Genomic DNA, 26,890 nt, shown 5'->3' with positions numbered 1-26,890 from the left:
CATTCCCCGAATGACTATGTCCCAAGGAAATTCCGAAAACATGTCATGAACGTTCTTCCTTCCAACAAAGTCCATTACACAGTCAGAAGTTCTAACAACAAAAGACGGTAATCTATCTAAAATTTCAGCGGCAATGTAAATGCCTTCTATCAGAAAAAGGGAAGACTAAGAATCATATGAGCATACAATAGCGTCGAATTGGGAGCACAAGATTCTCCACGGAGATTTCAAAAATTTCAAAAAACTCTACAAGTCCACGTATCTCTATATGCAAAGGTCCAGCATAACAATAAGAAACTAGGTAATCATGCGAGATCAACTGAATGAATTAATGCATCAGACTAGCTAGACCAATTAAGGTATAGGCCTGCACTCACCATGCAGGCACGGTCAACGGTATCTTAACAGTAGTCTGGCGCGATACAGGTGGTTTAGATCAGTAGTTGAAACTAGATAATGTCGATGACAGCTTACCGCCAACCCCTGAAGATAAGAAAATGCCAAAAGGGGTACGGAAATGACAAAAGGTCAGGAGTGCAGTGGTGCAATCATGTGTCAGGATAGATTAACGTACAGAAAGACTGGTTTCTTTGTATTTGACACTCATGTCTGCAGCAGTTAGTCGCATTGCTTCAATGGCTTCGTCCAGAGTGACTCGGTAAACGCCATGGCTTGCCATAGACAGCTGGGCAGCGGTAACAGCTTTAACGGCTACAGAACGGGCATCAGAATATCGCTTTAAGGGGTTTTCCGTCGGACCAACCTCCTAGACTATTCCGCTCCTGTGAAAAAAGTATGCATCAAGTGGGACGGATGAATATTAGTACAAAAATCGTACGATACAAGGGACCTGCACAAGGCCGTCAATTGGATCGCATGTCAGGCCAAGATTATGCTCTGTAGTAATCCTTATGTTATCTTTTTTTTCCTGGAGCTCGATAAAAGAGGACTCGCCTATGCCTATTTCTGCGGCCTGAGACAAGAGGAAATAAAGCTCCGATGCGATAAAAATGTAAAAAGCGAGCTAACCTGCAGCACTGTCTCTGGGGAAGCTCCCATACACGCTGCAAAGCCAGCACTAGCCATAGAACACGCAACTACATCGTTGAACAAGATTAAAATATGTTTAAGTCCATTATTATATCATCCATCCGAAAACTCACCACCGACTTCAGCCTGACAACCGCCTTCTGCAGCAGAAATGGTGCTCCCTCGCTTGAACAACATTCCAACAGCCTGACAAGGTGTCGGCCAAAATTTTTAAGAGATTCAGAGGACTGCAAGGCGGATAAAATAACTTACAGCAGCTGTAAGCAGGAACGTGGTCACCGATTTCTCTGGGTCATCGCTGACGAACTATCGAACTATCTGAGCGTCCAATATTTCATTGGATTGCGAAGACGACAGACCTCGACTATGTATTTCAATACAGCGGGAATGACGCCTGCAGCACCGTTAGTTGGGGATGTCACAATACGTCCACCACCTGCGTTGACTTCGTTGACTGCGATAGCGTAACAGGAGAGGAAATCCACAGCTGGTATCATTGTTCTACGCTATATTCCCCCGTCCATTGAGATATGACTTGTGCAGCATCAGCAGTTCGTAGAAACTCACAGGAGGCATAGGTAACACGGCATGATCAAAAGATCCAACTACCCAAGGTGAACGCTTGGAAACTTTCCGTTCTGAGACATTATCTTTCGTGGAGTGGGACGTTGACGACGGACTGTCCGTCGATTCAGGCTCTTCAATGGCGCCGACTGGGAGAGAATCTGCGCCTGCGCCAATCATGGGAAGGTTTGAACTAGATATACCAGGATAGAAACTAAGGGCGTGAAACAAATAAGCCTTTAAAGAAGTGTATGGGATATCAAGGTCAAGGAGTTGCGCACCCTCGCATAAGGCGTCTATACAGCATTGGAGCTCGACGGCGAAGGTTCAAGCGTCCAGGCAGTGTTTTCTCTGCAGTTGTCACTCCGGTACGAATGCAATCGTCCATGACGCCCCATATGCGCATGATCTAAGCCACAAAGAATCGGTATGAAGTGAAGGAACAAGACACAAAACAACTTTACCCTATCATTTATGTCTGCGTCTGTCAACCCAAAGTAACGTTCGTTATCATGAACAATTTGCGCGATTGTCAGCTGAGTTAGCAAGGTGCTTTTGATGTAACCTGCGCATCATAGAGCGTGAATTGACTAGGCACTTACATTATGCTTCTTAGTCAACGCCAGCAGACTGTCTCCGGATTCGAAGGGATAAGGAGGATGACCAGGGTCTTGGTATGCCTCTTCATTGTCTTTGTTTGAAAGTGCGCCTTCCGGCAACGACTCGGAGAGACTATGAGTCTGGTGCAACCTGGCGCCATGGACAGCACTCTTGTCGACGCCTTTGTAAAATAGATTCTCATCCACTAATCCAAACATCAAGAAATTATTAAGATCACAAAGAGGTAAAACCACCTTTCGTCTTGTCATTCACCACGAATCCTCCGCCGACGCTAATTACATTCATTATAAAAGTGGTATGAACTTCACGTTTGATTTATTACCTGAAGTACTCGTTCGTGGCCAACAGATCACCTTCCTCGTTGAAGCAAGAGAACCGCATTCCGTTGGGGTGGGTCTTGAGAACTTGATCCCAACGCCAGAGCATGTCACGATCCATATCGTAGGTAATGCGGTGTTTTCCGCCCAAGTGGAGTACTTTGTTCGTAACAATAGCCTCATACCTTGATGGTATAGTTCCGGTATCGATTGTTTCTGGGTCTGAACCTATTATAGGGGATATTCATTAAAATCTGAAGGTGAAAGTGGCCAAGAATACTTACCTTCTAGACCAAGCAAAATGGCTTGCGGCGTGTGGTGGCTGATATTGGGGTGATGAGAGTGTGAATGATGTAAAGGATAACATATGATGCTTACCCTTTTCCTACCAAACGGAAATAGAAGACATGGAGTGAGAACCTGAAACGACAACACGAGTGACGTACCTGTTGCAGCCAGTGAACCATATCTATAGTTCAGGTCAAATGTGTCAATAGTTACATAGAGGTATAATGCGGCCATGGTGAAACATACAGCACTATTTTGATCGTCTTGACCTGTGGAAATGAATGACTTGAGTGACTTCGCAACAGCAGCGCAAAATAAAAATTTACCTTGCCCAAGAGCCCCAGCTCCTGCAAGTCGGCGATAAAGATTTTCCCCGCACGCATGGGTCCGACGGTATGTGACGAGCTTGGTCCCACTGCTCGGCCTTTAATCTACCTGCACAAAAGCTGGAGATAGACACATACCTCCAATACTGAACAGATCAAAAGTCGAGATGACCGCATGTCCTGGCTGAAGATTAATATGCTCCTCTCCCACCTCAATTGGTTCACTATCTTTCGACATGTTGATAGCCAAATGATTGGTCGGATAAGCCAGCGCAGACGAGCACGAAACGTTCCTAGAGCGATGAAGAGTGGTCCTGTTGGTCAAATAGTGTGGTCCTTTGCATTTTAGTCGGATGTTAGCACGAAAACACGATAGCATGATTAAGAACAAAGTTCTGTTTTTCTTAAGTTACTGTGGAGAGCAGAGCTGTTAGAAAGCGAGAATGCGGTACTGCGATTGTAATTCTGAACCTTGCCTTCACTGAAACGGACGGTTCAAGTGACGGCACGTATCGCCAAAAGAGGCAAGTGCTATCTTCCCTTTGAATCCGTTCCGCTGCCAGCTGGCTTTTCTTGTTCCACCACCGTTAGACTCGGACCTCACCTTCCTCTGCCTCTGTGACCTCCAAAACGCACTGAAACATTTGAATTCTCTTATCAGAAGTGTATATGTGGTATATATAATTACCCAATGGTGTAGTCATCTTCACTCGTACGTTCCATACAGTCAAACCGAGAAAGGCGAGACCAGACCAGTGGATGTGATAATATCAAGGATAAAGTCGCAAAATGATTCTTCACAAGTTGAGAGAGTCTGGGCTCTCGACATACGTGACGAGTTCTTCCATGGAATGTCTTTGACTGGCTTTCGTAAGTGTTGAGCGATAGTGTTGCAGCCATCAAGCTTATCTTGTCCCCTGCAGGTCAAGAATAACACGTCGTCCGGTGATCATGTAGAATAGCCATGTCTCGTATCGACTTCTGCATGCGCTCTGCAACAACGCCATGGTTTCCCTTTCCTCCACGCTGGATGACTGTCATGACAGTAGCTATCAGTGGGCGTACGACACGAAATCACCCGCCGCCAACCTCTTTTCATTGAAATGTCGTAAATTTCTGACTCATCTGTGTTGGAACGTCCCAATGCTGCTGCCATCTGGAATTTTATGGCGTGACCAGAAACAATGTTTATGGTGTTCCTGTCTTGACCCTTGGTCACCGTATTAATATCGCTGTGCGTAGCGAGGTTCTCTGGTCGGGGATGTTGGTCCTTCCTGATTGGACTTGTGGAAAATCAGTTACTGCTATCCTCAGCACTTGACCATACTGGTATATGCTTTTCCAGACCGAAACACGAGGCAGACTCGGCAAAGTATTCTCATGTTTACTGTCACGAAAGTTGTAATATGGCCAAAGGAGAAATCGATGTACGTTATGAACGCGCCACTATCCAGGGTTCGAACGAGGCTGATTTTATATAATATAGCCGTTCGCCGTGCGGTGTTTCCTTCAATTCACTCTGCTAAATTCTAAGTGTGTCAGGGCTGATACAGTAGTGTATTAGTGACGAAGATTGTAAGCCTCGTGATTAGTATGAATCAAGATTTCAATCAAGTTGCTTGCGATGTGACTCGGTCATGTCAACAGCGGTGGTGATGTGAAGGAGACGGATGTTGTAGTATTGGTTTGGTGACAATGAGCTCTGTTGTTAGAGGCGGATCAGGGCATGAGTAATAGGACCAAGAATAGCGGGAGATTCGCTGTCGAAGCTTGTTTTGTGAATTGGAGGACCAAAGTGGGCTGCTTGGCGGTGTCAGGAAATGTGATACTGGATCTGATCTGTAGAGAGGATGTATTAGACATGATGTTTTCTGAGGTGGATTGGCTGAATTATGTGACAATGAGCCACTATCAGATATGTTCGGTATTTCTCGGCGCTGATCTCTGTCATCTCGCGAGCCCCAATTTTCTCCATCGTTTCGCGCGCGCCGTTGCTATTCGACGCGCTGGTCTTCTGTAACGACCACCCTCTCTTTCTTTCTTACCCTCACCTCCGCTCACTCCATCATCGCTGCAAATCCTCCTTTCTCAAGCCTGCAGCCCTATTTATCGGAGCGCATAGGAACACACCTGGCGGTATGTTCATGTTTTATCTAACGTAAACCCATTCTACGCATTGACTTTTGGGGTTCCAATTCATACTCTCATCAAGGCTACTTTCACCCGTCCAATACCTCTTTATTTCCAGCACAATCCACGCCGTCGTGTCATAACACACTAATTTTCACTCAGCTTCACTGCCAACGATGACCTCAAAGGCCTCCGTCGCCGGTACTCCTTCCCGGGAACGGCATCCGACGTCGTCTTCGCAGTTGACAGCTTCTCCAATTCCCATGCGTACCACCGCCTCTTCATCGACATCCTCTTTAGTCACGTCGTCAACAGCACCCACAACCAGTCCAATCACCCTTGAGGCTATACTTGCTGCCCATGCCAACGCACCCAATCCCTTTGCGGCTGCTCTCGAACAGGCTCTGTCCGAACGCAACGTATTCTCCACACAAAACACCCAGCTTTGGAAGCTCATCGAGAAACAGCGTTCCGGTTACAGTCAAGTGCTAAAAGAGCTCGAGCGCGTCAGGAACGAGAGGGATACGTTCAAGGCTAGACTCCAAGCTGCAGGGCTTAGTGACGAACTGCCCAAGAGAGAGGAGAGGGAACGCGACAAGTCATTGAGATCATCTGCTTCCAATTCTACCATGGCAAGTACTTCTATTAGTTTGAATGGGAGTGCAAACCCGAAAGCAACTATGGCGCGACAGCAGTCAGACGACGTAGGTGGGTATCACTCGCCGTTGCACACCTTCACAACCTTCCCACTAATTTTGATTCGACCGTTTTTATTTTTTATTTTACTCCACCATCCGTTTAGCAACGCCTCGAAATAACAATCACCAATTCCCCACTGCACCCTCCCAGGAGCCACTACCCACACGTGACTCAGCAGTTTCTCCACCCACCCACACTCAGAAATCATCACGTCCACATTTTGTCCCACCCCTGGTTGTCCCACCACGGAAAACCTCGTTAGCTTCAACCACAACCTCTTCGCCAGACGTCCCGTCCTCAGCAGATGTTGTTTCAAGTATGTCGACATCAGCTCTATCAGAAACACCGCCTTGGTCTCAACAAGGTTCCTCGGAATCTCCACCGACGATGTCAAATGGTGCTATGAAAACCACACCACCTGTGTTGGTGGCTGGACAGACAGCACTGGTGGAGTACGCAACTCCGTCGTTATCGATTGAGCGAGACGTATCCCTGGAAACGAGTTCGACTTCTACTTCAAGCCGTACTCCGTCTTTACAGTCATCCACTGTCCCACCTAATAGCACCCTGTATCCTCCGCCAAGCTCCGGGTCATCGTTATCCCTTCCTTCACAAAACCCCGTTATGTTGAGTCCCATAGTAGAGCATCGTGGTCCATCCCGCGATTCTCGAGTATCTTTACCTGACGAGGCAAAACGATACATTGCCAATATGGGTGAATCGCCTGTGCCTAGCCCGAAGTTAAGCGGATTTGGCTCTCCAAGAGCCTCGCCCGATCCTCAAGGACGCCAGGCGTTAGCGAGTAATGCATCTGATAATGCCTCATCTGCCTCTTTAGCCCTCGACAAGTCATCAAGTAGGAGAGACCACGCCGACAAGGATCCAGTACCTGAAGATACAGGTGCGGCTCAGTTTTTGGATTTAGGCGATGAAGGCGAGGATGAGGAGGTTGATGAAAAGAAGTTGATATCGCCAGATCGGCGAGGCATACCAAGATCTCCAGTCGAAGACTTCCCTCTGCCCCCTTCACATGGCCCAATGCTTTTACCAAATTCAACTCAGCTACAGGCCCATTTGATGACGCCCACGCAGGCCCATCCACATCTATACCCTACCGCCACACCTCCGGCTCATCTGCAGTCACACATGCAAGCCATGGCTCCCGACTCACCTGTTCCCTCTTCATACTTAAATTCTCAACAACCTGCGACAACCCAGAATGCTCCTACACTTTCTTTCCGTGCGCTACCTCTTGTCTTTGAGGATCTCAAGACGACACGTGTATCCGTGTCTCATTCATCCATTCGGGCCAATGACAGAGGAAAGGAAGTACTCTCCTTTATCATCGAGTTGGATCCAGGTAATAGGAAGGAGCCCTGGAGGGTGGAGAAGTTGTATTCAGATGTGCTGGGATTGGATCAACGGATGAGGATGTGTGTTGCAAAGGGAGTCGTAAAGAAAATTGGGAACTTGCCTGAAGGGAAGTTGTGGAGGGACCACGCACCTGCTAAAGTTGATCAGCGAAAAGTAAGTATATTGGTCGTTGGCACATCAGGTTTCTGATCATAGGTATTACAGGTCGCACTGGAAGTGTATCTCCAAACTCTGATTGATCTTCCAGTTAAGAACAAGGACGAGGTTATTGCTTTCTTCACGTCAGACATTGTACGAGATACGAGGAAACCAGTCTCGCAAGCTGGGTACAAAGAAGGCTACCTGACAAAACGAGGGAAGAATTTCGGAGGTTGGAAAACCCGGTACTTTGTGTTGCAGGGTCCAGTCTTGGAATATTATGAGAGCGTAAGTGTTAGTGCCATAGGACCCAGCAACGTTTGCTCATCGATCTGTGATAGCGTGGTGGTGCGCACCTGGGATCAATCACAATCACTGGGGCCCAAATAGGGCGGCAGCAGAGGTCAGGCGAGGCTGATGAAGAGAAAGACTACCGTCATGCATTTCTCATCATCGAAGCGAAGCGAGGGCCTGGTGGTAGTCACCCTAGACACGTCCTCTGCGCCGAGAGTGATGCTGATAGAGATAGCTGGGTTGAGGTCCTTGTGCGGTATGTCTTGGGCTCATACAACGAAGAACCCAATGTCTCGTCGGGCCCCAGTCCGATCTCCGTCAATGTTGGTCAAACGACAAGCTTTGGCTCTGCCCAACCTCGATCAAGTACGAGTTCCACCAATGAAAGCGTCACCACTCCAAACGGGAAGCGACCGATTCGCGCGATGTCCAAAGACGATATATCTCGGGGGCCTGCTATACCTATCTCCCAGTTGGCACCAGACGCTCATAATGCCAAGTTGTTCCAAAGTCCGCCTGTAGACGATCTGGGATCATCCAGTCCCGTGAAATCAATCAATCAACCATCCATACATCATTCGCAAAGCGGTCATTTTACTGCTGAGGACACCGCACGGCGGATACTGGAGAGAGGCCAGCCATCAAACACCCTGGATGCTCCCTTGTCGAGCTCGCTGCCTACATCATCTCCACTAGAAAGTGCCACTACACAGTTGGCACCTATCGGCCAAAGAGCAAACTCCGAACTTGGTCATTATCCTGATTTACAGGATCGTCGAGCAGGCCCCGGTCAACAGGAATCGTTCTCACCTGAGCAACATCGGACGAGAGACCCACGTCGGGACAGGAAATCGTTCCATCCAACGCTGGGTGCTGTTGGTTCATCCCCGCCACGTGATCGAGCCCCTTCACCAGATGTAATGGCGACTCCAGTCCGAGGAGATCCTAATGGGCAGGTTAAAATATCTGGACCACTTGGTGGCGCGCCCATACCGATGGGTTACAAGTTCGGAGGGAAGGATGCTCCTTCTGAGAGTGCGGCGGCACAAGAGAGACGAGAGAAGGCCAAGTCGCGGTCATTCTGGGGCTTTGGCCGACCTAATGGTGTGTCTGATTTTTTTCGTCCATGATGATATTTTTGGTGCTGAGTGATTCGCAAGCCGATAAAATGCATGTTGCGCATGTTTCTCGAGCGGTGTTTGGTATACCACTTGAGGAATCTTTAGAAGTCGCGGAGATTGCACGTCTCCCTGCTGTCGTATTCCGCTCTATCCAATATCTGGAAGCCAAGAAGGCGGAACAGGAGGAGGGTATATATCGGCTTAGTGGTAGTTCTGCTGTCATCAAAAGTCTCAAAGACCGATTCAATACTGGTATGTGACTTCTTATCATTATCGATGTCAAAATATTGAACCAAGTTGCAGAGGGAGACGTTGACCTTCTGAGCTCAGACGAGTACTGGGATCCTCATGCCATTGCTGGTCTTCTGAAAAGCTTCTTGCGAGAACTCCCCGCCAGTATACTCACGCGCGAACTTCATCTCAAGTTCCTCGATGTTATTAGTACGCGTTCCTCCTTAATGTATCCACATATCTAACGCTCCGCCTCTGCCAGACTTTCTCAATCCGCAAGAGCGCATTAAAGAGCTGTCACAGCTCATCGCGGCGCTGCCTATTGCGAATTACAGCCTCTTGCGAGCGCTGACGGCACATCTCATCCTGATCGTGCAGAATTCAAACACGAACAAGATGACGATGCGTAATGTTGGGATAGTGTTTAGCCCAACGCTCGGGATTCCTGCTGGCGTGTTCAGTTTGATGCTGGGCGAATTTAATAGGGTATTCAATGTTGATGCGGTCCAGGGCACCGAGGATGATGAGTCGAGCCCAGACCATGCATTTGATGTGAGCCGGAGGAATAGCCGGCAGTATTTGGACGCAGCTGCTGATCAGTTGTTGGGGCTCTCCGGTAGATCTCTGAAAGGTTCGTGCTGTCTCTTGATTGTTTCAGTGACGTATTCGCCTTTGCGAAGCTGGTCTATTACTGGCTTCCGTGGTCTTTGGCTCCTGAGTGCATTCTGTATCTGACCTACGTATCTTTCTCTCAGCGCCCCCTGAAGAGACTCCATCAGATGATGGCGACAGCGTATTGCTACCGTCCGAAAGTGGCAACGACACCACTGAGAACGATGCCACCGTCGATTCAAGCCACACACGCTCGAGTGCTGGCGTCAGTGCGTCTCAGCATGTGCACCACCAACAGTCAAACGACTTACTCTTCCCACCAAGTAACGATGGCCTGTCGCCCAACGGTCATAGATCACATGCGTCGAATGTAGCGGCGAGCCGTGGGCTAAATATTGCGATTAGCAAGAAGGGAAACAGACATAGTCGAGTGATGGGTTTGCCTGTGTCGCCTCGGCCTGCGGGATCTCCAATGTCACCTGCGCCGTCGTTGCAGACTGCTAAGCAGGGATGAAGAGGATATCCCTTCTGCATTCCCCTAGCGTCTCCTTCACATGCCTTACTATCGACTTATCTCTCCCTATGTGGTCGAGGACTTTTAATCACGACAACCCCGGCCATATATACGGTGCATGCGACGTTTTACAATGCTTCCAAAACAACAGATTTCTAATGTAGGATAGTACTATACTTCACCTTGATATATTTTTTTTCCATCTTCATTTAGTTTCTTTTGTGTTAGAGCTCTCTTTTCTTTTTCCTGTGGTTGCGTTCGAGTTCATATTCCCTGGTTTTTGTTACCATATATATGATGATACCCATGATACTTAGGCGTACTAGCATGGACCCCCTACAAAAATCTATGTACATGTCAGTGCTCATGCACATGAATCTAACATGTCTTTAACGGTTTGGGATGAAGATGTGGATATGAAAATGTGATACAACGGGAGTGAGCCTCGGGTCTGTCGGTGCGCGCGTCAAAGAGTGCCGGCGATATGAGTATCGTACCACGCGTACGTATGCGATAGCGCAGACGACTCGATATCAACCAAGGCACTTGCCGTCAACCACTTGGAAACGATACATTCACGCAGTAAAAAATGGGATTCAGACAAGGAGCAGTATTGGCCTCTTGCTCTTTTCTTTTGGGTGCGTGAATGACCTTTTTGTCGTGTTGATGTGGACTAATGAGACTCGAATTTGATTTGTAGGGGTGTTATTCATATGTTATTTCGTCGACCATAGAGTCTTACACCAGGATTTGACGAATGAGATTATAGAGGACGGGTTTCATTTTTATACGACGTTTTTCAATGCCCCACCTGCCATTAAGGTGTGTACACCTCATTATCCTACTGATGAGCGTAATTTGACACGACTATGCACGGCCTTAGGCGTTGCTACATGGCTTCATTGGAGTGGGAGTACTAGGGCTGGTTGCAAAACTACACAAATGGGATGAAAGTGCGATGTTCTTTGACGGATCGAGTCTCGGTGAGTGTCCTTGCTCTTATTCAACTTGGGGCCAGTCCTTATGTAGGATATCTCGACAGCGGCCTATATTTTCGGTGTTGCGGTGTACACTGCAGTGACTATCCCGTCTTTGCGTACGATTGTGACGCCTGTCGAGAGCATAGACACGCGTGCGGACCGTGTCGAAGCAATGCGAGTACTCTCTGCTGGGAACACTATCATGATAGTCATCCTTGGTGCAATATTAGTACTTCAGGTGAGACTCGCACTCCACTCTTCTAGTAATACGCACTACACTCTCTTTGGTTGTTGTGTTCTCATACACCTCGAAGGGCGATTTGTCGTCATTAAGCCCAAATTAGCTGCGCAGTGATGCGGAACTGCGTCTTCCGCTTCCTTGCTCGCTTTCCCCTTTTTTCTTTGCTTTTCGTTTTGTATTGTTCCTTATTCTGACTGCCTGTGCGATGACAGGGTGGACAAGAGTACGCACGCCGGGCAGAGCTGAGAGAATTGGCTAGAATGGAGGCACAAGAGCGGAAAGCGAAGACGGAAGTGAACGGATCCTCCTCGAGCAGTGCTCGTGGCGAGAAGGACAAGACAGAATGATTAGGAGAGAGGACACGAATGGCAAGCTAAAGGATATACCCGTATACGTATACACGACGCTTCGGTCTTGTTCTCGCGAGTGCTATCTGGACTGGATGGCTGCTCAGTTACTCGATCTCTGGTGAGCAGCTGCGACTAATATAATACGAGACCACCATTGTTACTATTTTTTACGTGTGCTGTAATTGAAATGGTAGGAGCACATGCTGTTGCCGCGGTTGATTGAGCAGCTGCGTTCCGTACCCGCGTTACTCATGCTAAGTCCCAGAGAACAAGGTTAAGCTGGAGTTATGCCCCGTTTTGTAGTTAACAGTGAAGGGATGACAGCTTTTGTTCCCACATACGAGTCTTTTCTGGAGCACGTACCCGCGAACCTGGCGAGACGAGATTCTTGTACTGAGGTTCTTGACATGGTTGCTGTAGGACGCCACAATGGCCGTTGGCCGGTCTGGCTGTCCCACGCCTGCCGGCGGGACGTGCTGTACTGTGAAGCGATACTGGGAAACAAGTCCTGCATCTGTCTCTTCCTGTTCCATACTACATTCAAATCTCAAGTAAAAGATACCCGTATAGTACCGTGTCAAAAGATGCATATGCCATCTGACAGAATCATGACTCTGCTCGGTTGGTGCAGCAATAACGGCATTCGAATCGATTCACGGATACGCATCATCGAGAACGGTAACCATGATGGAGACATATCGTCGGACAATGCAGGTATCAGCGAATTTGTTGGTGGCGATGGTGCAATAAGCGTGTGGTCTCGTGAATGCATCGAATCTCCCGCTACTCGTGAGTGCAGATACGGTGATTTCCCTATTCCTAGCCCCATAGTTCCCAGACTCGCATTCCTGTGTCTTCTTCTTGATTTGACGTATGATTATCTTTTGGGCCTTTTCTCGATCTCCTGATTTTTAATGCGTTGCTGCTATCAACGTCTTCTATAGGCGACGGCCACCGTACAATACCTGTCTGCAGTGTGTGTGACCTGCTGATAGTGGATCTGAATGAACACACTGGATTTACATTCCGTTGGGTTGACAGCGAGAATCTGCATCACTTCCTGCTGTTCTTGTTGTCACGTTTAATGTTGATTCACCCTCATTTTAATTTTAGTCGTGCACATCCCAAAAAGTGCTGTTCTCTCAGTAAGATCTTGTTCTTTGTCCCAGCTGATCGCTCCCATCCCGTACGGCAACGGTGCACACCTCGCTCTTGCACTCGCCCTATACGGAGAGTTGTACGTCTTCCCCCTGACTTAATGAAGTTCTGCCGCTCATTGTTCTCATATTTTCTGATTGGCATCACTCCAAACTCACACGCGCCCGTTCGCTTTCGCCTGTTCCTTCGATGCACAACTTTCTTCACTGTCTCATCATTCACACGTTCCTTTCCGGTGACTTCTTCACATATCTGGCGTCCTAACTCCACCCTCCAATCTGTCTCTACACACGCCTTCCAAAAATATCGTACCCGCTCCTTTATTCATCGTCCTATTAACATTCTTATGCCACTCGTACTTCCTGGACTTACCCGTTCCTCACAATTTTTGTGGCGGCATCCCCCCGCGGCAGGTTGCGAGACGTGGAATCACGATGGTTCGGGTACCTCCAGAGCTTGCCGCGGGAAATTGTAGACATTGCTCTCTTTTGGGGTGTCGAGGACGGCATTCTGCACACACAGGATTGTACCAACCGCGGAAGTGATACTGCACTCTCCACAGCACGCAAGTTCGCGGAAAATCTTACAGGCGCCAGGGGCAGACACTTTCGTGAGGACTGCGCATTTGAAGCACTCGAAAGTTCAGGATGCTCAGGATGTGATCGCTTACGAGATGGTCTTGTTGCACGAGAATGGCTTAGAAACACCGAGATCGAGAGAGAAGTGCAAGGGTTGTTGGTATGTCTTTACTCCATTATCGTATCTTTCTATTTTATTCTGGTGTTCTATCTTGGCTCTATATTTGGCTTCTGGGCCTTTGGTGGGGACTCTGATATCATTTTTCGTTATCGGGTCACTCATTTCGGTGTATTCCAATCCTTTCCATTTGCGCTACTTGACTCGGTATGTTTTGCAACGTCACTGCGGTATTGAGACGAGTCTCCTGTGGGTTCTTCCGGAGGTTCGCTTTTTCCCGCACAATTGTCGTTCTAGTGCGGTAGCCATGCGCAAAGGGCTTGCATTTTTTCCTATGCGCGTCTCTGCCACGCGTACCGCTGCCCTCATCCTTGCATCCTGCGCACTTTGCCGGCTGGATTGCTGTACAGAGTTAGCTCTTAGGACGCTCCAGGATGCTTCTATGGCCTCGCGCATCTCCGAAATCACTTATCGTCATCTTTCTTCATCAGACTCTAAACAACGATCCTGACCATTTTCCATCCTGGATAGCAGTTTTTGCTCAACTTAACTATGCCATCTGATCTTGACCCTTTTGACTTAACCGTTCACATTTGGCTTATCCTCATGCACGTGATCTCCTCTGTTCACTATTCTTTGACTTGTCGTTCTGCTTCGTTTCTCACAAATATCAATCAAAGATCAAACCTTTCCAATTTACTGACTAACCTTGTAATGCAACCTTCTTTATCGTAGGATGAGGTTCGTCAGTATTATTTCGACATCGTGGAGCCCACACTGCGATCAGTCTTCGTGCGCGGGAGCGAGGATGGAAGGGAGGCATTGACAAGTTATGAAGGTACTGACAGTTCATCTGGTGCGAACGATAAAAATGGAGCTGATCGCGCTGAAGTTCGTGCTGAAAACAACGTTCCTGGCGCTCCTTTCCAGATGGTAGACACGAGGGAGATAACCCTGGCCGGGTTCTACCACGCATACTCCCTGGTCTCCTCGCGCGCGTTCTTGGTCGATGCATATCACGGTCTTGCCATGGTCCCAATCGCAGATGCGTAAGTCCCCTCTTTCAGCGTCCACTCCCTAGATTCCACATACCCTGCTATCTCTTGCACCACGCTTTTTGACTGTGCTTTGATGATCTGATGCCGATGGCCCATTTCGGCTTTGCTGTCTATTCTCCTTATCAAACGGCGTCTTGCAGTATGGTTCCTTTGTCGTGTGTCGGGCGCCTTATCTGTCGTTCCCTCACGGCGCCGGCGGCTCCTCTGTTCTTCTAGCTCTTTGATTTTCTTCTTTGCTCCTCGAACTCCACTCCGCTTTCTGTTCCTGCTACTGGATCCCTCGAACCCAGCATCCGCATCAACACGCACCCTTACTCTAGCGCCTCCCTTGTGTCATATCACACATTGCAGTGCCTAATTACCTACAAGCGAAGTCGATCAGCTCCTAGCATGCTGAGCCATGTCCTTGGCCTTGGGTCGTAGGGGCATGATTAAGCATGTAAGGTGTATGACCAAGCCAACAGTCAGCCCAAGGAGGCAGGCTTAATGAACTCGTGCATATCGGGGTCGGGTGCGCCGCTATTCGGTTCCGGTGCGGGTAAAGCGATGATTATCGAAATTATGGTGAAAGGACGAACGATAATAATACGAGTGGGTGCGCGCCAGAAGGCGGTTAGACTCGATCAGGCTGGACTAGTGGTCCTTGCCGTTGGGTTAACCGCGGCTTGCAGGCTTACCGCGGCTCACCGATGGCGGTCATCCGTTCCTTTCCTTTCCCGCCCGCCCCCCTTCAGAATTGTTGCGGTTTACGCGGATGCATTCTTCTTTAATTAAGAATCGGGATGACTTTGCACGACGCGACGTGTTGGCGAGCTCGGCCGCATCGTGACTACCAAGACGTTATGTCTCTGATCAGGATGCAACCAATCAGCCTGGCGTCTCAAAGCTAGCTTGCTATCATGGTCCATGGAGCTAGCGTGCTCTGATTTTAGAAGAAAACACGCTATCGTTCGTGACCGTGATGGTACTCTGGCGTTTGAGCTGCAGTCTTTGATCAACGCACATGGTGATCGAGTCATAGTGTGCTTCTTGTTTTGTTTTACTTTTTTATTTGCATTATTTTCTGCATTTTGTTTTACCTATCCTTTCATTCTTGCCTTTCGACTCGGACTTCGGGAGAATCGCGCGCGACGACCCTCGCAGTCAGTAGCCGTCTGACTCGGAAGCTTCTGGCGCCTCTTTGTGGCGTCAGGCTTCCTACAGCATATCCTCGCTTAGACTTTTCTAATCCCCCCCCCCCTCGAGGCCTGAGCCAAGGTTCAAGTTGTCTTATCGTCTTACAGTCACAGTACGGCGGTGGGGGTGGGTGGGTGGTATTATTTCCCGCGCCAGTTCGGAGAAGAAGAAGAAGCTTAAGGATATGAAGGATCTCGCTCGAGTCACAGGCGCTTCGAATTGCGTGGTGGGTGGCTCTCAGCTTGAAGAGAGTTACTTTTGGCAAGGGGTTGGTGATGTTGCGTTGGGAATGGGGTGGGGGTGTGTGTTATAACAAGACATCTTTTTTATTTTATTTTATTTTAAAATGAAGACGTGCTTTCTAAATTCTGGTGCGGTATGATTTTACAATTTAGTTAGCGGCGCACAGTCACTGGCACTGGTAGGGTCCTCTTCGCCCAGTTTGCCCGCCCAGTCGCCCAGTCGTGGTAGTTGTGTCGTTTGACGTCTGACGAAACGCCGCTGAGACACGTGTAGTAGTCGACATTGACACTGACACTGACATTGCCGATGGCGGTAAAAATTAAAACCTTTATCGTTATCTTTATCCTTCACTTTGATAGGCTTGGGTGTGTCTTGGCCTCGAGGCTTGAGGGTTATTTTTTGACGGCGGCGCGGCCAGGGAGAGGGGGGGCTGTTGCGGTAAGAATATGACTCGAAGTGGAACTGGGATTGTATTGAAGAGCGGCAGACGGAGGGTGGATAAGGGAGAACGGATAGACGGAGAGGGGGGTTTGACGCGCTGACGTGTTGTGTTGACAGTTCTCTGTAGGTTCAGGGTGCTGTGGGTGCTGACTGACTGGATGTGACGATGGGGTATCCGAGTTTGGGGGAATTTGGGGGGCATTGGGAGGGTTTGGGAGGGTTTAGAGTCACGGTTGTTCGGTTGCGGCTGGCGGTCGATGGTGGAGTGTGTTGAGTGTTGGTTGTTGGTTGTTGAACGTTGGCGAATGATCGACTAGAACGAACGGTACTTCGACGACGACGAAGGTTTTCTTGACATCTTCTCCAAGTGGTGGTTTTAGTCAAGTTTTGTGGTATTTTCTGATGCGGTCGTAGGCAATCCTCGTGCCATCATGACTCCATGATTTCCGTCTCTTTCAAGCGTCTTCTTCTGTCTTCTTCATCTTCTTTTATTATTATTATTATTATTTATCGGTGGTTCGGTGGTGACGTTGGTGACCGTACAGGGCATGTGTGCGTGTGCATGTGCGGTGCGTGACTGGACTGACTGGGCGAAAAACTGGTGGAATGTTGAGTTGACGACGCATGATGGCATGATGTGCGTTGAGGCGAGTGTGGTCCCATGATCCACAAGTTATCTTAGAACCCCCCTTCTTACATATAGTTCTTAGACTACAGATGGACATGATACGCCGGGGAGTTTCGGGATAGAAGTGTGGAGGAGCGGAAGACATATGGGGTTTGATAGTACGGTGATACATGATGATACTCAAAAGTATGATGGCGGTGGTGTGTGGAAATGATTTCAGAAATTCAAATTTTTTTCAAAAATGCTGACTGACGGTGGAAGCTCGACTTGGCGCTTGGAAAGGTCATGGGCGTCTGTGGACATGTGTGAGTTTCAAGTTTATTTTTTTTCGGCCGTTGGAAAGTAGCAGCGTAAAGTGTTGGGGATTTTGGGGATTTCGAAGTGACGAACGGGTGAGTCAGCGAGGTCTATGGGGATAGAAAGGCCTTCAGATATCAAGGAAAAATACCACACTGTCGAGTTCTTCCATGGCAGAATGGCCATGGCGAAACCCACGCTGTACGTACGACGTGAGTCTATTATTATTGCGGAGCAGATCAACCATCTAATTTTTTCTTCACGAAAACAACATCATGATGAGTGACTCGTCGTCGGTGTCAGTGTGAATATATTTTGGAGTAGACTAATGGCGAATATGGCGATATATGGCGTCGAGATGAGATGCCACGGGTGGTAGTGATGATCGGAGGGCTTCTTTTATTTTCTGCTTTATTTTTTTCGTCAGTATGACTCGAGAGGCAACAGAGTCGAACGTTGGTTGTGCCAAAATAAAATGACGTCGGCACCCAAACCACGTTGAACGTGTCCAGCCGCGGAAGCTGTAAAAATATGTTGACGTCCCCCACTCAACTCGCTTAGAAAACATATTCCACAGTCCGTCACGTCGGAGGTCGCTGACCCCAAAAACAACCAAAGCCAGCCACACAGCGAGCCCCCCAAAGGCCTTGTCACGGCGTCTGTCTTTTACCTTGACAGTCCATGACACTGTCAGTGTAACCGGCCTGAGTGAGGTTTGACAGCTTCATAGCCCTCTCCATTTCTCGTGTCCGAATCTTCCGGGATGCTTGCCAATCCCATGGTATCAGTACCTTTTTTGCAATCAAGTCGCACCGCTTAAACTTGAGTTATACCTTGCACTTTTTGGCAGGCGTTTGCTTAGCACGAACGTTCAGGCTCGCGTTTGGGTTCAATCGACCAGGCTGTAAAAATGGGAACGTTCTGAACCGCAACTGAGGTCCAGACTCGCCTATCACTGCAAGCTACCCTGCAGAATTTAATATTCAAGGTTTACAATGGGGTGGGTGGCTCTATTGACTTCTGCATGACAGCTCATGATCACGGTTATCTGGGTTCTGGAAACCTTCCTTCTTTTGCTTTTGACAGGAGCCTCGACATGGCTCGGATTCTGAATGAATGAATGCATGGGTTTGCCGGTGGTTGAGGTTTGGCAGGCACGGCACGGTTTTGACTGCTCGGAGGCTGTTATGCGAAGTATAGGAAGGAACTTGAAAGAACAAGTTAGAGGGATGGTTATCAGTGACGAGGTCTGCCCCCGACGCCGCCATCCCAATCGACGATCTCTGATGGGTGGCGGCGGCACTATGGTATTTCCAGCGATCATACAAATGTGGACGCGCTGATGAGGCTGAGGTTCGCTAGGCTCGGTTTGGGTTTTTCGTGGTGTTGCTACTGCCAGTAATAGTAGTAGCAGCAGCACCACTCCACCATTGTTCCATAATGCCGCAATAACCGTTGAGAGTCCAGACTCGACTTTTTATTTATTTATCAAGCTGCCTGACACCGTGGCACGTTGGCATTGGCAGGAGGCAACAGGCGAGATGGGGGCTTACGCTAGGATCAAATTCCTATTATACCCAACAAGCACTCGAAAATAATTAATGAAGGAATGAAGGAACGGAATTCGCGCATTATCGACTTCTAAATGGTGTTCGCTGCCGAGTTGATCACAGTAAAGGATGCGACACCTTTTAGGACTTAGCTATCGTGAATCTCACACGTACGGGCAACGACTTTTACTAAATGAGGTGATGCGCTACAGTCCTACCATTGTTTCATAATGCTAACTGTGTGACGGACCCCTACTTATCCTTGCCATCTTATCTTGAAGTAATCACATCAGTCAGCATCAAAGTCGAACGATCTAGTCAAGTCAAGCACTAGATCCATCAAACCCGACGCAATTGAGGCACGAATTGCTAAAGAAACGGTCACCAGTGGCTGGTTGGCTGACACGGTGGCTTGTTAATGGACGATGGAATGATATCGAGACCACTGTTGCTGGCCGTTGCTGCCGCTATCAAACTAGCCCCAATATACGCACCGAAGATCTCTGATATGAAGAAGCATGATGCCAGCACTGCCAGCGCACTGCCAGTTCTATATGTAGTGAGCGCATCAACACCACTAGCATTGTGTATTAACTCTCATTTTTTTTCTGGGGGGGGGGGAATCGAGATGACGTGACCTCTGGATGAACAATGGTGCAAGTATTTTGGTCTCTCCATTGTTCTGTTAGTCATGACGCGAAAAAGGGAAAAAAAGATGCGCTGGCAATTCGGAATTCCTGATCCTTGAGCTGTTCAGGGTCAACCTAGCTTGCGTTCCCTTAAAGAGCTCTTCGATGATCTCTGATCAAGATGCGGTGCGTCCAACATTATCGTTACCGTTTCGTTACTTGACAATATATATGCTGTCACATGCATCCACGATGCTAAGGCTTGAGGCTTGAGATATAAATCAATGAATCCAAGAGAGGACTCGGGAGGTGACGTGATATCGAGTCCTGTCCATGCATCGTTCGATAAATTCCATGACGTGAACGGGCTGCTTCATAATACATTAATATGTCGGACCCTTGGACTAGGTTACTCTTGGCCTTCAGAGGTGGGCACAGTTGTACCGCTCAGTGATTAAGGCTGATGGCGGCGGCGTACCTCGATGCCGACGTTCGGTTTTGACTCGAATAGGATATACGAGGTGTATTGCTGGGCAGGTGGGAGCATGACTGATCACTTTTATTAATGAAATCCCTTGATTGTCGCCCTTGAGAGTCGCATTGGGACCCAGTCAGAGTATGTAAATATCATAATTGAATCGAAGCTGTAATTTTTGAATGGTGAATGGGAAAAGAAACATTATTATTATATAATTATAGTAGAGGTACCTCTCGGAATTTGGAATTTTTTGGTATAAGGGTGACAGCATGTGTGTACATATGGAAGGAAAGGAACTTGAATTTAAAGCTTGAAGGGCCTTAAGGGGGTCAGGTCTCATGATCAGTCATGTCATATTGCATGATTCACTCGGTGGGTGGAAAATGAAAACGAGGACAAAGTTGTTTCGAGGCACTAGCCCCTTCTGATCAGAATATCGTTTTTACTACGTCGCAGCCTTCGCTCGGACGCTCTTCGAATTCAACCACTTCAATTGCATCATGTCATCAAGGTCCCTAACAGAAATCTGATGCAAACTCCCACAGGCGAAAAGTTTTCGACGACTCAAGCTGCACAAGGTCAGCCGGTCAGCAACTGCGACGATCCCAAGCTTGTCAAACGTCAAATGTCAAAATAAAATGTGGGCAGTGGGGGGCCACACATGCGTTGGAAATCATTTGATATTTCCAGAACCTTGTGCTAGTATTCATATTACACGTTCTTCTCCCTTCTGCTCCTTCGAGGAGTTCTTCTTCGGATTCTTCTGACGGGACAGTCCCACTGGTAGTGTTTTTTTCGATGCCGGCCGGCAGTGACAGCGACGGCAAGCAATATCAAAAGTGTCAATTCCCGACGCAGCGTTTTTCTCATCCCATATGCCATCTGATACTCAGTACTGGGGCCTCAGACTCGGGCTCGGGCTATAACAAATCGCGATAATCGGTCTTTTGGGCAACACTCGAGAGATCGCGTGGTCGTTCCAAATCGAACTTGCTCTCGTGACTCCGAGTCGAGACTATTCCGAAGAGTGACAACTTGAACGCCTGGCAGTGGGTATTCGGTATTCAGACCTTTTCGTTGACCTTTTCCCACTGGCGTTCCGAGACTTTCTTCTAGATGCTGACATCCCTGGCCATGGAACTCGAGAAAGCCGGTCTACCGGTGGGCTGGCGTATTCAATTATTCAATGCGAGTGAGTGTCGCCAATGATTGCGATTGGTTATTGGGTATTGAGCGGTATCGAGTCGGAGCCGTTGAATTTCAAACCTAGGTCGCGATCGAGCAGATCTGGAAGGTTGGTGAGTGCGCTTCAAATTGAAATGAATTCGCTCAGTCTCATACTAGGGAATCTTCCTGCCAAGTCCCCTTGGGCTTGTACTGAACATATCATATGTCACCTTAATTTTTACTTTTTATTCCCCTCGCTGCTGTGGATGGCGGGGTCCTGACGTGCCTCGTATCGTGCCTCTCCCCTTGTCTCAAGAGCCCAAACCTGAACGACAAAAGCCAGCAAAGAAGGTCCGTGGTTTTATTACCATCATTGAAGAGATTCAGACTAAGATGACGCGGACATGTGCCTCGACGTGCCTCGCCTCAGTATCAGTATCAGTCAAGAAGTACTTATATCCTGACTTATCAGCTGTACCCCAGCGTGTGCCTTGGGGGTTTCAATATCATAAATACAACCTCTCTTGTAACAGTTGAGAGGGATAACAGAATTGACAATTGACGATTTGCAGAAATGTCAAATGGCGGATGTCATGATCATTGATCGTGATCACGAGTTGATCGAGAGAGTCGAGAATCCCAGTGCGTACCGTATTTCATCATCATGAGACTTGGTATCATTGGTATTGTCTCTCAGAGGAAATAAAAAGTTTTGGTGACGCTCAGGGCTCCAAGTGGTGGGGGCTGGGCAGTGGGAGTACACACACGGATTGACACGGACCTGCCGACTACGATCTATAATTTTTTTTTTTTCGCCAACACACCGTCATCTCTATCTCTTCCACTTTCCTCCTTTCCCCCCGCCCCAACCCCCAATCGCACGTCATCCCGATCGCAACGACGACGTCAACCCGTCTCGGGCCCGGGAGTGATCGAGTGGGTCCACTGGGGTGATCGTGGCAGGCGGGGCGGGGCGGGGCGGGGCGGGGGCCCTCGTCAATGCCTTTCCGTGGAACGGTTAACGTTGGGCGTTGGGTTGGGTTATGAAATGTACTGGAAGTCCAGGAAATGTAGCCATGTAGACATATGTGAGGGGATGATGACGATATGAGATACGATATATTTGAAAGTGTTGTATCAGACTGTGGACCTAAACACTGAGTACTGAGTACTGAGTGGATCGACGATGGCAAGAGTACAAGTCTGGCCCTTCAAAGTGTCCGGGCCCGAGAGGGGAGGATAGGAGCCTCGGAGAAGGGAATTCAAGATTGAGGCGATGACGAATGACCAAGGAGGGGGTGTTTAACGATAGTAGTGCAGTAAGCTCACAGGTGTCGATGGTAAGAGTCTCTCACCGTACGACTGTAAATGTTAAACTGGATTAGCCATGGCTAAACGGACGGACGGACGGACGGCGAAAACGAAATTTGTTGGGTGTGATGACGAAGGGGCGCGGGCGCGGGGTAGGCTGGGCCGTTCAGCTGGATCATCCATCATGCACCACACCATCCGACGGGGGATGGTGAGAGCCTGCAACTTGCAATTCACAACTTAGAGCTAAGAGCTTACGGGCTTGCAAAGTCTGGAAGTCTCCAAGAAACGAAGATTCGGACGCAGTGGGAATGGAATGCAAATGCACCATGGATACTATCATTCTATCCCAAGCTGCACAGAATACAGGAAGGGAAGACTATGAAGACGATCGTAAGCAGAATTTTGAAAGTCGAGTCGGAGAATTGTCACAGACGAGTCGTACTAAGCAGGGAACTTTGAATAACGAAAATCGAATAAATTTTAAAAAAAGGGGTGTTATCATTATTTGAATAAACTTGTCAATAGTTTAAGAGACTCGAGACTTTGGCAGTACCGATCTGGTTATGTGTCCTCAGTGAGATTTCGATTACTGAGATATCTCTAGATGTCGATGCTCTTAGAAGGTGTGATCGTGGTAGTGATTATGCGGGAGCGCATGTGATCGAGCTGAGAGTTGGCAAGACAGGTCGAGGCTTTGAACCCAAGTCATGGCGTGACATGGGCATGATCGGGATGGCATAATCGTGCATGACGTCGAGTGCGGCCCCGAGCGGGATTCGGACTCGGACTTGGAGGGCTTTTGTCGGACCAGTAGCAGAAAGGATGGGGGCTGAGCGGTGAGCAATAGATGATGTCACTCAACACTCGAACTCAACCAGCCAACTTGGGGGGATCCGCGCGAATCGGGGAACGAGCGTAGAGAAAGTGATTAGCCTCATCCGTCTTGGGCCCCAGGATGGATGTCAATGCTACGTTAAGCGAACGAAAATCGGTGCTAGAACGAGAGGAACGAGGAAAGGTCACTGTCATAGTATGGCATAGCACAGAATTTGCCTCCCCCGCCCAAAGGACCGGACGTGCCAACCATCGAGGACTCTTGACGTTCTCGTAAAGCGTATCAAGGTCTGATACAGTACGAGGGAGGGCTGACGTGAGTCACTGCCGTGCCAACCTAGAAGGGGCTGAATTGGAACTGCGCCATGGCGGGTGGATTGGCATGCGTAGACTAAGAAGAGGAGAAGTTGGACGAGGGTGATGGAGTTGTAAGCACTGGGTACCTACTAGTAGTGGTAAGAACTCCAAATAGCTCGATCACGTTCACAGCCTGGTGTTCCTTTGGCTAAGGAAGGAAAGACCGAAGGCGAGGAAGGAAAAAAAAAAATCGAGGGTACCGCGGGTGTTCGGAGGGACGGATTTGGAAAGAAGGAAGGAGCGGGGGGTGATTAGGTGACTTGTTTTCCAAAGGTGAGGGCTTTCACGTTGCAATTGCAATTGAGGGGGAGTGGACGAGTATAGAATGTGGGTGCCGAATGGGGAGGGACGTGGGTGTGGGGAAAGGGCGGATATGAGATGGCGTGTTGCGGGGGGTGGTAGGACAAATGGGTGAGAGACTACCGGTGACTTGAGAATGGGAGGTGATGTGAGGTTGGGATGTGGGGTAGTGAGGAAGATGGAAAGGTGGAGTTTGAGAGGGGATGTGAGGATGGGTGTGGCCGAGTAAGAGGTGACTTGAAGATATCTCTGAACTGTTATGTAGATACCTGGCACACGTCGGGGTCTGTTGTAACGGAGAATACGGAATGCAATACAAAGATGGATTTGACGTGTGGCCAGAGGGTTGGTGGTTGTATGGGAAGGAAGTGATGGATGTCGCAGGACGGGATGGTATAGGGAGAAATGTCTAGGTCCGGATAAGAGGGAAGAGTGGTGGTGACGGTATGACTTGATCGGTGGTGCTGGGACTCGAATGGGGTCGTTAGTCGTCCAAGAGCAGCCAACTCGAGTCTAGAAGGATGATGATGGCATTCAGATTGTTCTATGAATACGATGCTGGGGGTGGGAATGACCGGTAGGGTATGAGAATGAAGCTTAATGAAGAGCGTACCTTGCGCGTTGGGAGTCGTATCAGGTCAACGCAGACCGACGTCAAAACAATAAAGAAGACATGCCCCTTTCTTGGCTGGAACACCGCTCCCGCTCCCTTCGGGAAAGGAAAGAGAGAGTCTTGATTAAGCTTGATTGACGACTGCACGATCATCGGTGGCGTTTTGGGTTTGCGACAACGGCGCTCGGCCTTCCTAATATATTATTCTGATCATTCACTATTCTCCCCCAGATCGTATCAACCACTTTATCTGCCTTGTCAGACTCGGTGATCGGTGATTTGCATCCCATCTGCGCACACTCAGAAAGACAGAAAGAGGAAGAAGACGTCGACTGACCCTTATGACATATGTCATATTTTCTGATATTCAAGTCAGCGTTCCGCTTTTCACGCTTCCTTTCAATAAATCCTCATAAAATCGTTCCTCAGGCTCATCCCTTGTGATCGGCATAATGTGCACACACACACCAGCTCTAAGTTGCGACTCTACTTATCGGGAAAGAAGAATGAAAAAACAACAAGAACGAGGAACGTGCAGCTGACTCTCCTACTTGGTTAACAGCTGACTCCATCAATCACCGGGCAAGCTCTGAGACACGTTATAATATAATAGAGTGCTAGTAAGCTTTAGCCCATCACTTTGACCAGGCGCCTCCTTGTCATGGGACCTTGCTCTTGGGTCGCATGATCCGTTCTTCCTCCATCAGCGCTCACTGCTGGCAAGCAAGAAACAAACAGCCACCAAGTCACCACCCCTTAGTACCACCACCACCAAAAAAACACCAGACAATCCTTATCAAATACGGCCCTAGGAGTCTATACACAGCGACAACAGTCACAACTACATGCGTAGATATCAGACAAACGTGACGATCGTCCGACCACCATGGCCAAGACGAGACTCTTTGTCAAATCTCTATCTCTTTTATTAAATTTTTTTGTTTTTTGTTTTTTGTTTTTTTTGGTCTTCCATCTTTGTCAAACGCCGTATCTTCTGAATGACATTCTGTAATATTTGCTATTTGCTCATAATACTTTTGACACACAACTTCGTCATGGGCATTAAATAAGACTAGTACGTTGGCCCGATCATAACGCCATGCCATGCCATGATATCCTCAACTTGCACCCGGAGCCGAGACCACCCACCCCGAATCGCGCCAAAGCCACATTTTCAAAAAGGGCCTGCTCGTCATCACAGCTTGCTCAGACGCGGCAACCGTCGGCGATGAGTGACAACCGGGTCCGGGAGAGCCTTGAGGCCTTGAGAGGGGTGGCGCGCGAACGTCGGGGGGCGTTATCCCAACTAGCTATAGTTTAGCGCGCGACGAGACGAGACAAAGAGGCTCCATATCCCGAGAGAGTGTGTGTCCTGGAAAGGGCGTGCGCAGTACCCACCGAGCACCGAGCCACCGAGTCCCGTCAAGGTCCGTCTTCGCGGGCCCTGGTCTCTTCCTTACGCAGTGCCTTTTTTTCTCTTTTCTTCTTTCCATTTCTTTTCTTTTTTTGAACATCTTGTGGCGCACACACACACAAGTCCAAAATGGCGTGACTGTTTGGAATGTAAACCTTATCTCGCGCTGATGACAATCTCAGGCTAGAAAAAACGGTGGGATGGCGTTGCAAGGTTAAGATTGTCAACGAGGGGAAGGGGGGGTCCTGGCGTCTATCACATCCTATCATACTTATCATCTATCATCTATCACAGTGGTCACCGGTCCACCGCCCGTTTGGTGTGATAAGTGGCGAGAGACCAAGATTCGGGCCCGGTACCGCGACCGCGAGCGTCACTAGTAGCAGGGGTATTGCACTCGAGTTACCAGTATGGCGTCAATCCACCCGTGGATCCTGTGACACGGAGCTAAGTGAAGCCTACGTCCGCTGTCATAGAAACGGAAACGAGACGAAACGGAAAGAAGCTGGAGGCTTTAGTGTCAATTCGTTAGTTTTGGACGGGGGGAGAGGTGGGAAGGCACGGGGGCTATGACATGGACATGGACATGGGCTGTCGTTTCTGCGAATGTGCCAACACGACAATGGGTCATGTGTGATAAGATCCGCCCTCGTGCTCTCGTGCCCTCTCTGGGTCAAAAGTAGGTTG

The 26,890-nt window shown here is 48.7% G+C and overlaps 6 protein-coding genes across 6 annotated transcripts; 4 read left to right on the top strand and 2 right to left on the bottom strand.

Annotated features, from left to right (window-relative positions):
• Window positions 1-45: 45 nt before the first annotated feature.
• On the bottom strand, window positions 46-2,715 carry SERLADRAFT_472470 (uncharacterized protein; the record flags this gene model as incomplete). The annotated part of the gene is made up of 17 exons (XM_007320593.1): window positions 46-319; window positions 378-412; window positions 475-483; window positions 575-711; window positions 764-782; window positions 839-897; window positions 955-973; window positions 1,030-1,097; window positions 1,164-1,236; window positions 1,303-1,356; window positions 1,410-1,556; window positions 1,618-1,828; window positions 1,896-2,023; window positions 2,079-2,150; window positions 2,217-2,419; window positions 2,469-2,506; window positions 2,558-2,715. The coding sequence occupies 17 exons, from the start codon at window positions 2,671-2,673 to the stop codon at window positions 316-318; spliced, it is 1,392 nt and encodes a 463-aa protein (XP_007320655.1).
• Window positions 2,716-3,740: 1,025 nt separating this feature from the next.
• On the bottom strand, window positions 3,741-4,292 carry SERLADRAFT_394798 (uncharacterized protein; the record flags this gene model as incomplete). The annotated part of the gene is made up of 3 exons (XM_007320592.1): window positions 3,741-3,840; window positions 3,894-4,036; window positions 4,090-4,292. Coding segments are annotated over 2 exons (157 nt in total), but the record flags the coding sequence as incomplete, so codon positions are not given.
• Window positions 4,293-5,298: 1,006 nt separating this feature from the next.
• On the top strand, window positions 5,299-12,281 carry SERLADRAFT_362535 (uncharacterized protein; the record flags this gene model as incomplete). The annotated part of the gene is made up of 13 exons (XM_007320591.1): window positions 5,299-6,062; window positions 6,559-7,522; window positions 7,574-7,795; window positions 7,849-8,096; window positions 8,142-8,341; window positions 8,435-8,905; window positions 8,962-9,174; window positions 9,253-9,363; window positions 9,416-9,784; window positions 9,909-11,101; window positions 11,163-11,262; window positions 11,322-11,497; window positions 11,713-12,281. The coding sequence occupies 10 exons, from the start codon at window positions 5,473-5,475 to the stop codon at window positions 10,277-10,279; spliced, it is 3,759 nt and encodes a 1,252-aa protein (XP_007320653.1).
• Window positions 12,282-12,458: 177 nt separating this feature from the next.
• SERLADRAFT_440135 (uncharacterized protein) lies at window positions 12,459-15,536 on the top strand (the record flags this gene model as incomplete). Its single annotated transcript, XM_007320590.1, has 5 exons — window positions 12,459-12,639; window positions 12,964-13,087; window positions 13,422-13,746; window positions 14,440-14,753; window positions 15,227-15,536. The coding sequence occupies 5 exons, from the start codon at window positions 12,459-12,461 to the stop codon at window positions 15,534-15,536; spliced, it is 1,254 nt and encodes a 417-aa protein (XP_007320652.1).
• Window positions 15,537-23,148: 7,612 nt separating this feature from the next.
• SERLADRAFT_472462 (uncharacterized protein) lies at window positions 23,149-23,993 on the top strand (the record flags this gene model as incomplete). The annotated part of the gene is made up of 1 exon (XM_007320589.1): window positions 23,149-23,993. The coding sequence occupies one exon, from the start codon at window positions 23,641-23,643 to the stop codon at window positions 23,794-23,796; it is 156 nt and encodes a 51-aa protein (XP_007320651.1).
• Window positions 23,994-24,046: 53 nt separating this feature from the next.
• SERLADRAFT_472459 (uncharacterized protein) lies at window positions 24,047-24,690 on the top strand (the record flags this gene model as incomplete). The annotated part of the gene is made up of 1 exon (XM_007320588.1): window positions 24,047-24,690. One exon carries the CDS (start codon window positions 24,336-24,338, stop codon window positions 24,546-24,548), a length of 213 nt encoding a protein of 70 aa, XP_007320650.1.
• Between the last annotated feature and the right edge of the window lie 2,200 nt (window positions 24,691-26,890).

Source organism: Serpula lacrymans (assembly GCF_000218685.1).
Source record: "Serpula lacrymans var. lacrymans S7.9 unplaced genomic scaffold SERLAscaffold_10, whole genome shotgun sequence".
NCBI classification, from domain to species: Eukaryota; Fungi; Basidiomycota; class Agaricomycetes; order Boletales; family Serpulaceae; genus Serpula; species Serpula lacrymans.
This window is presented reverse-complemented; position numbering and strand designations above follow the sequence as displayed.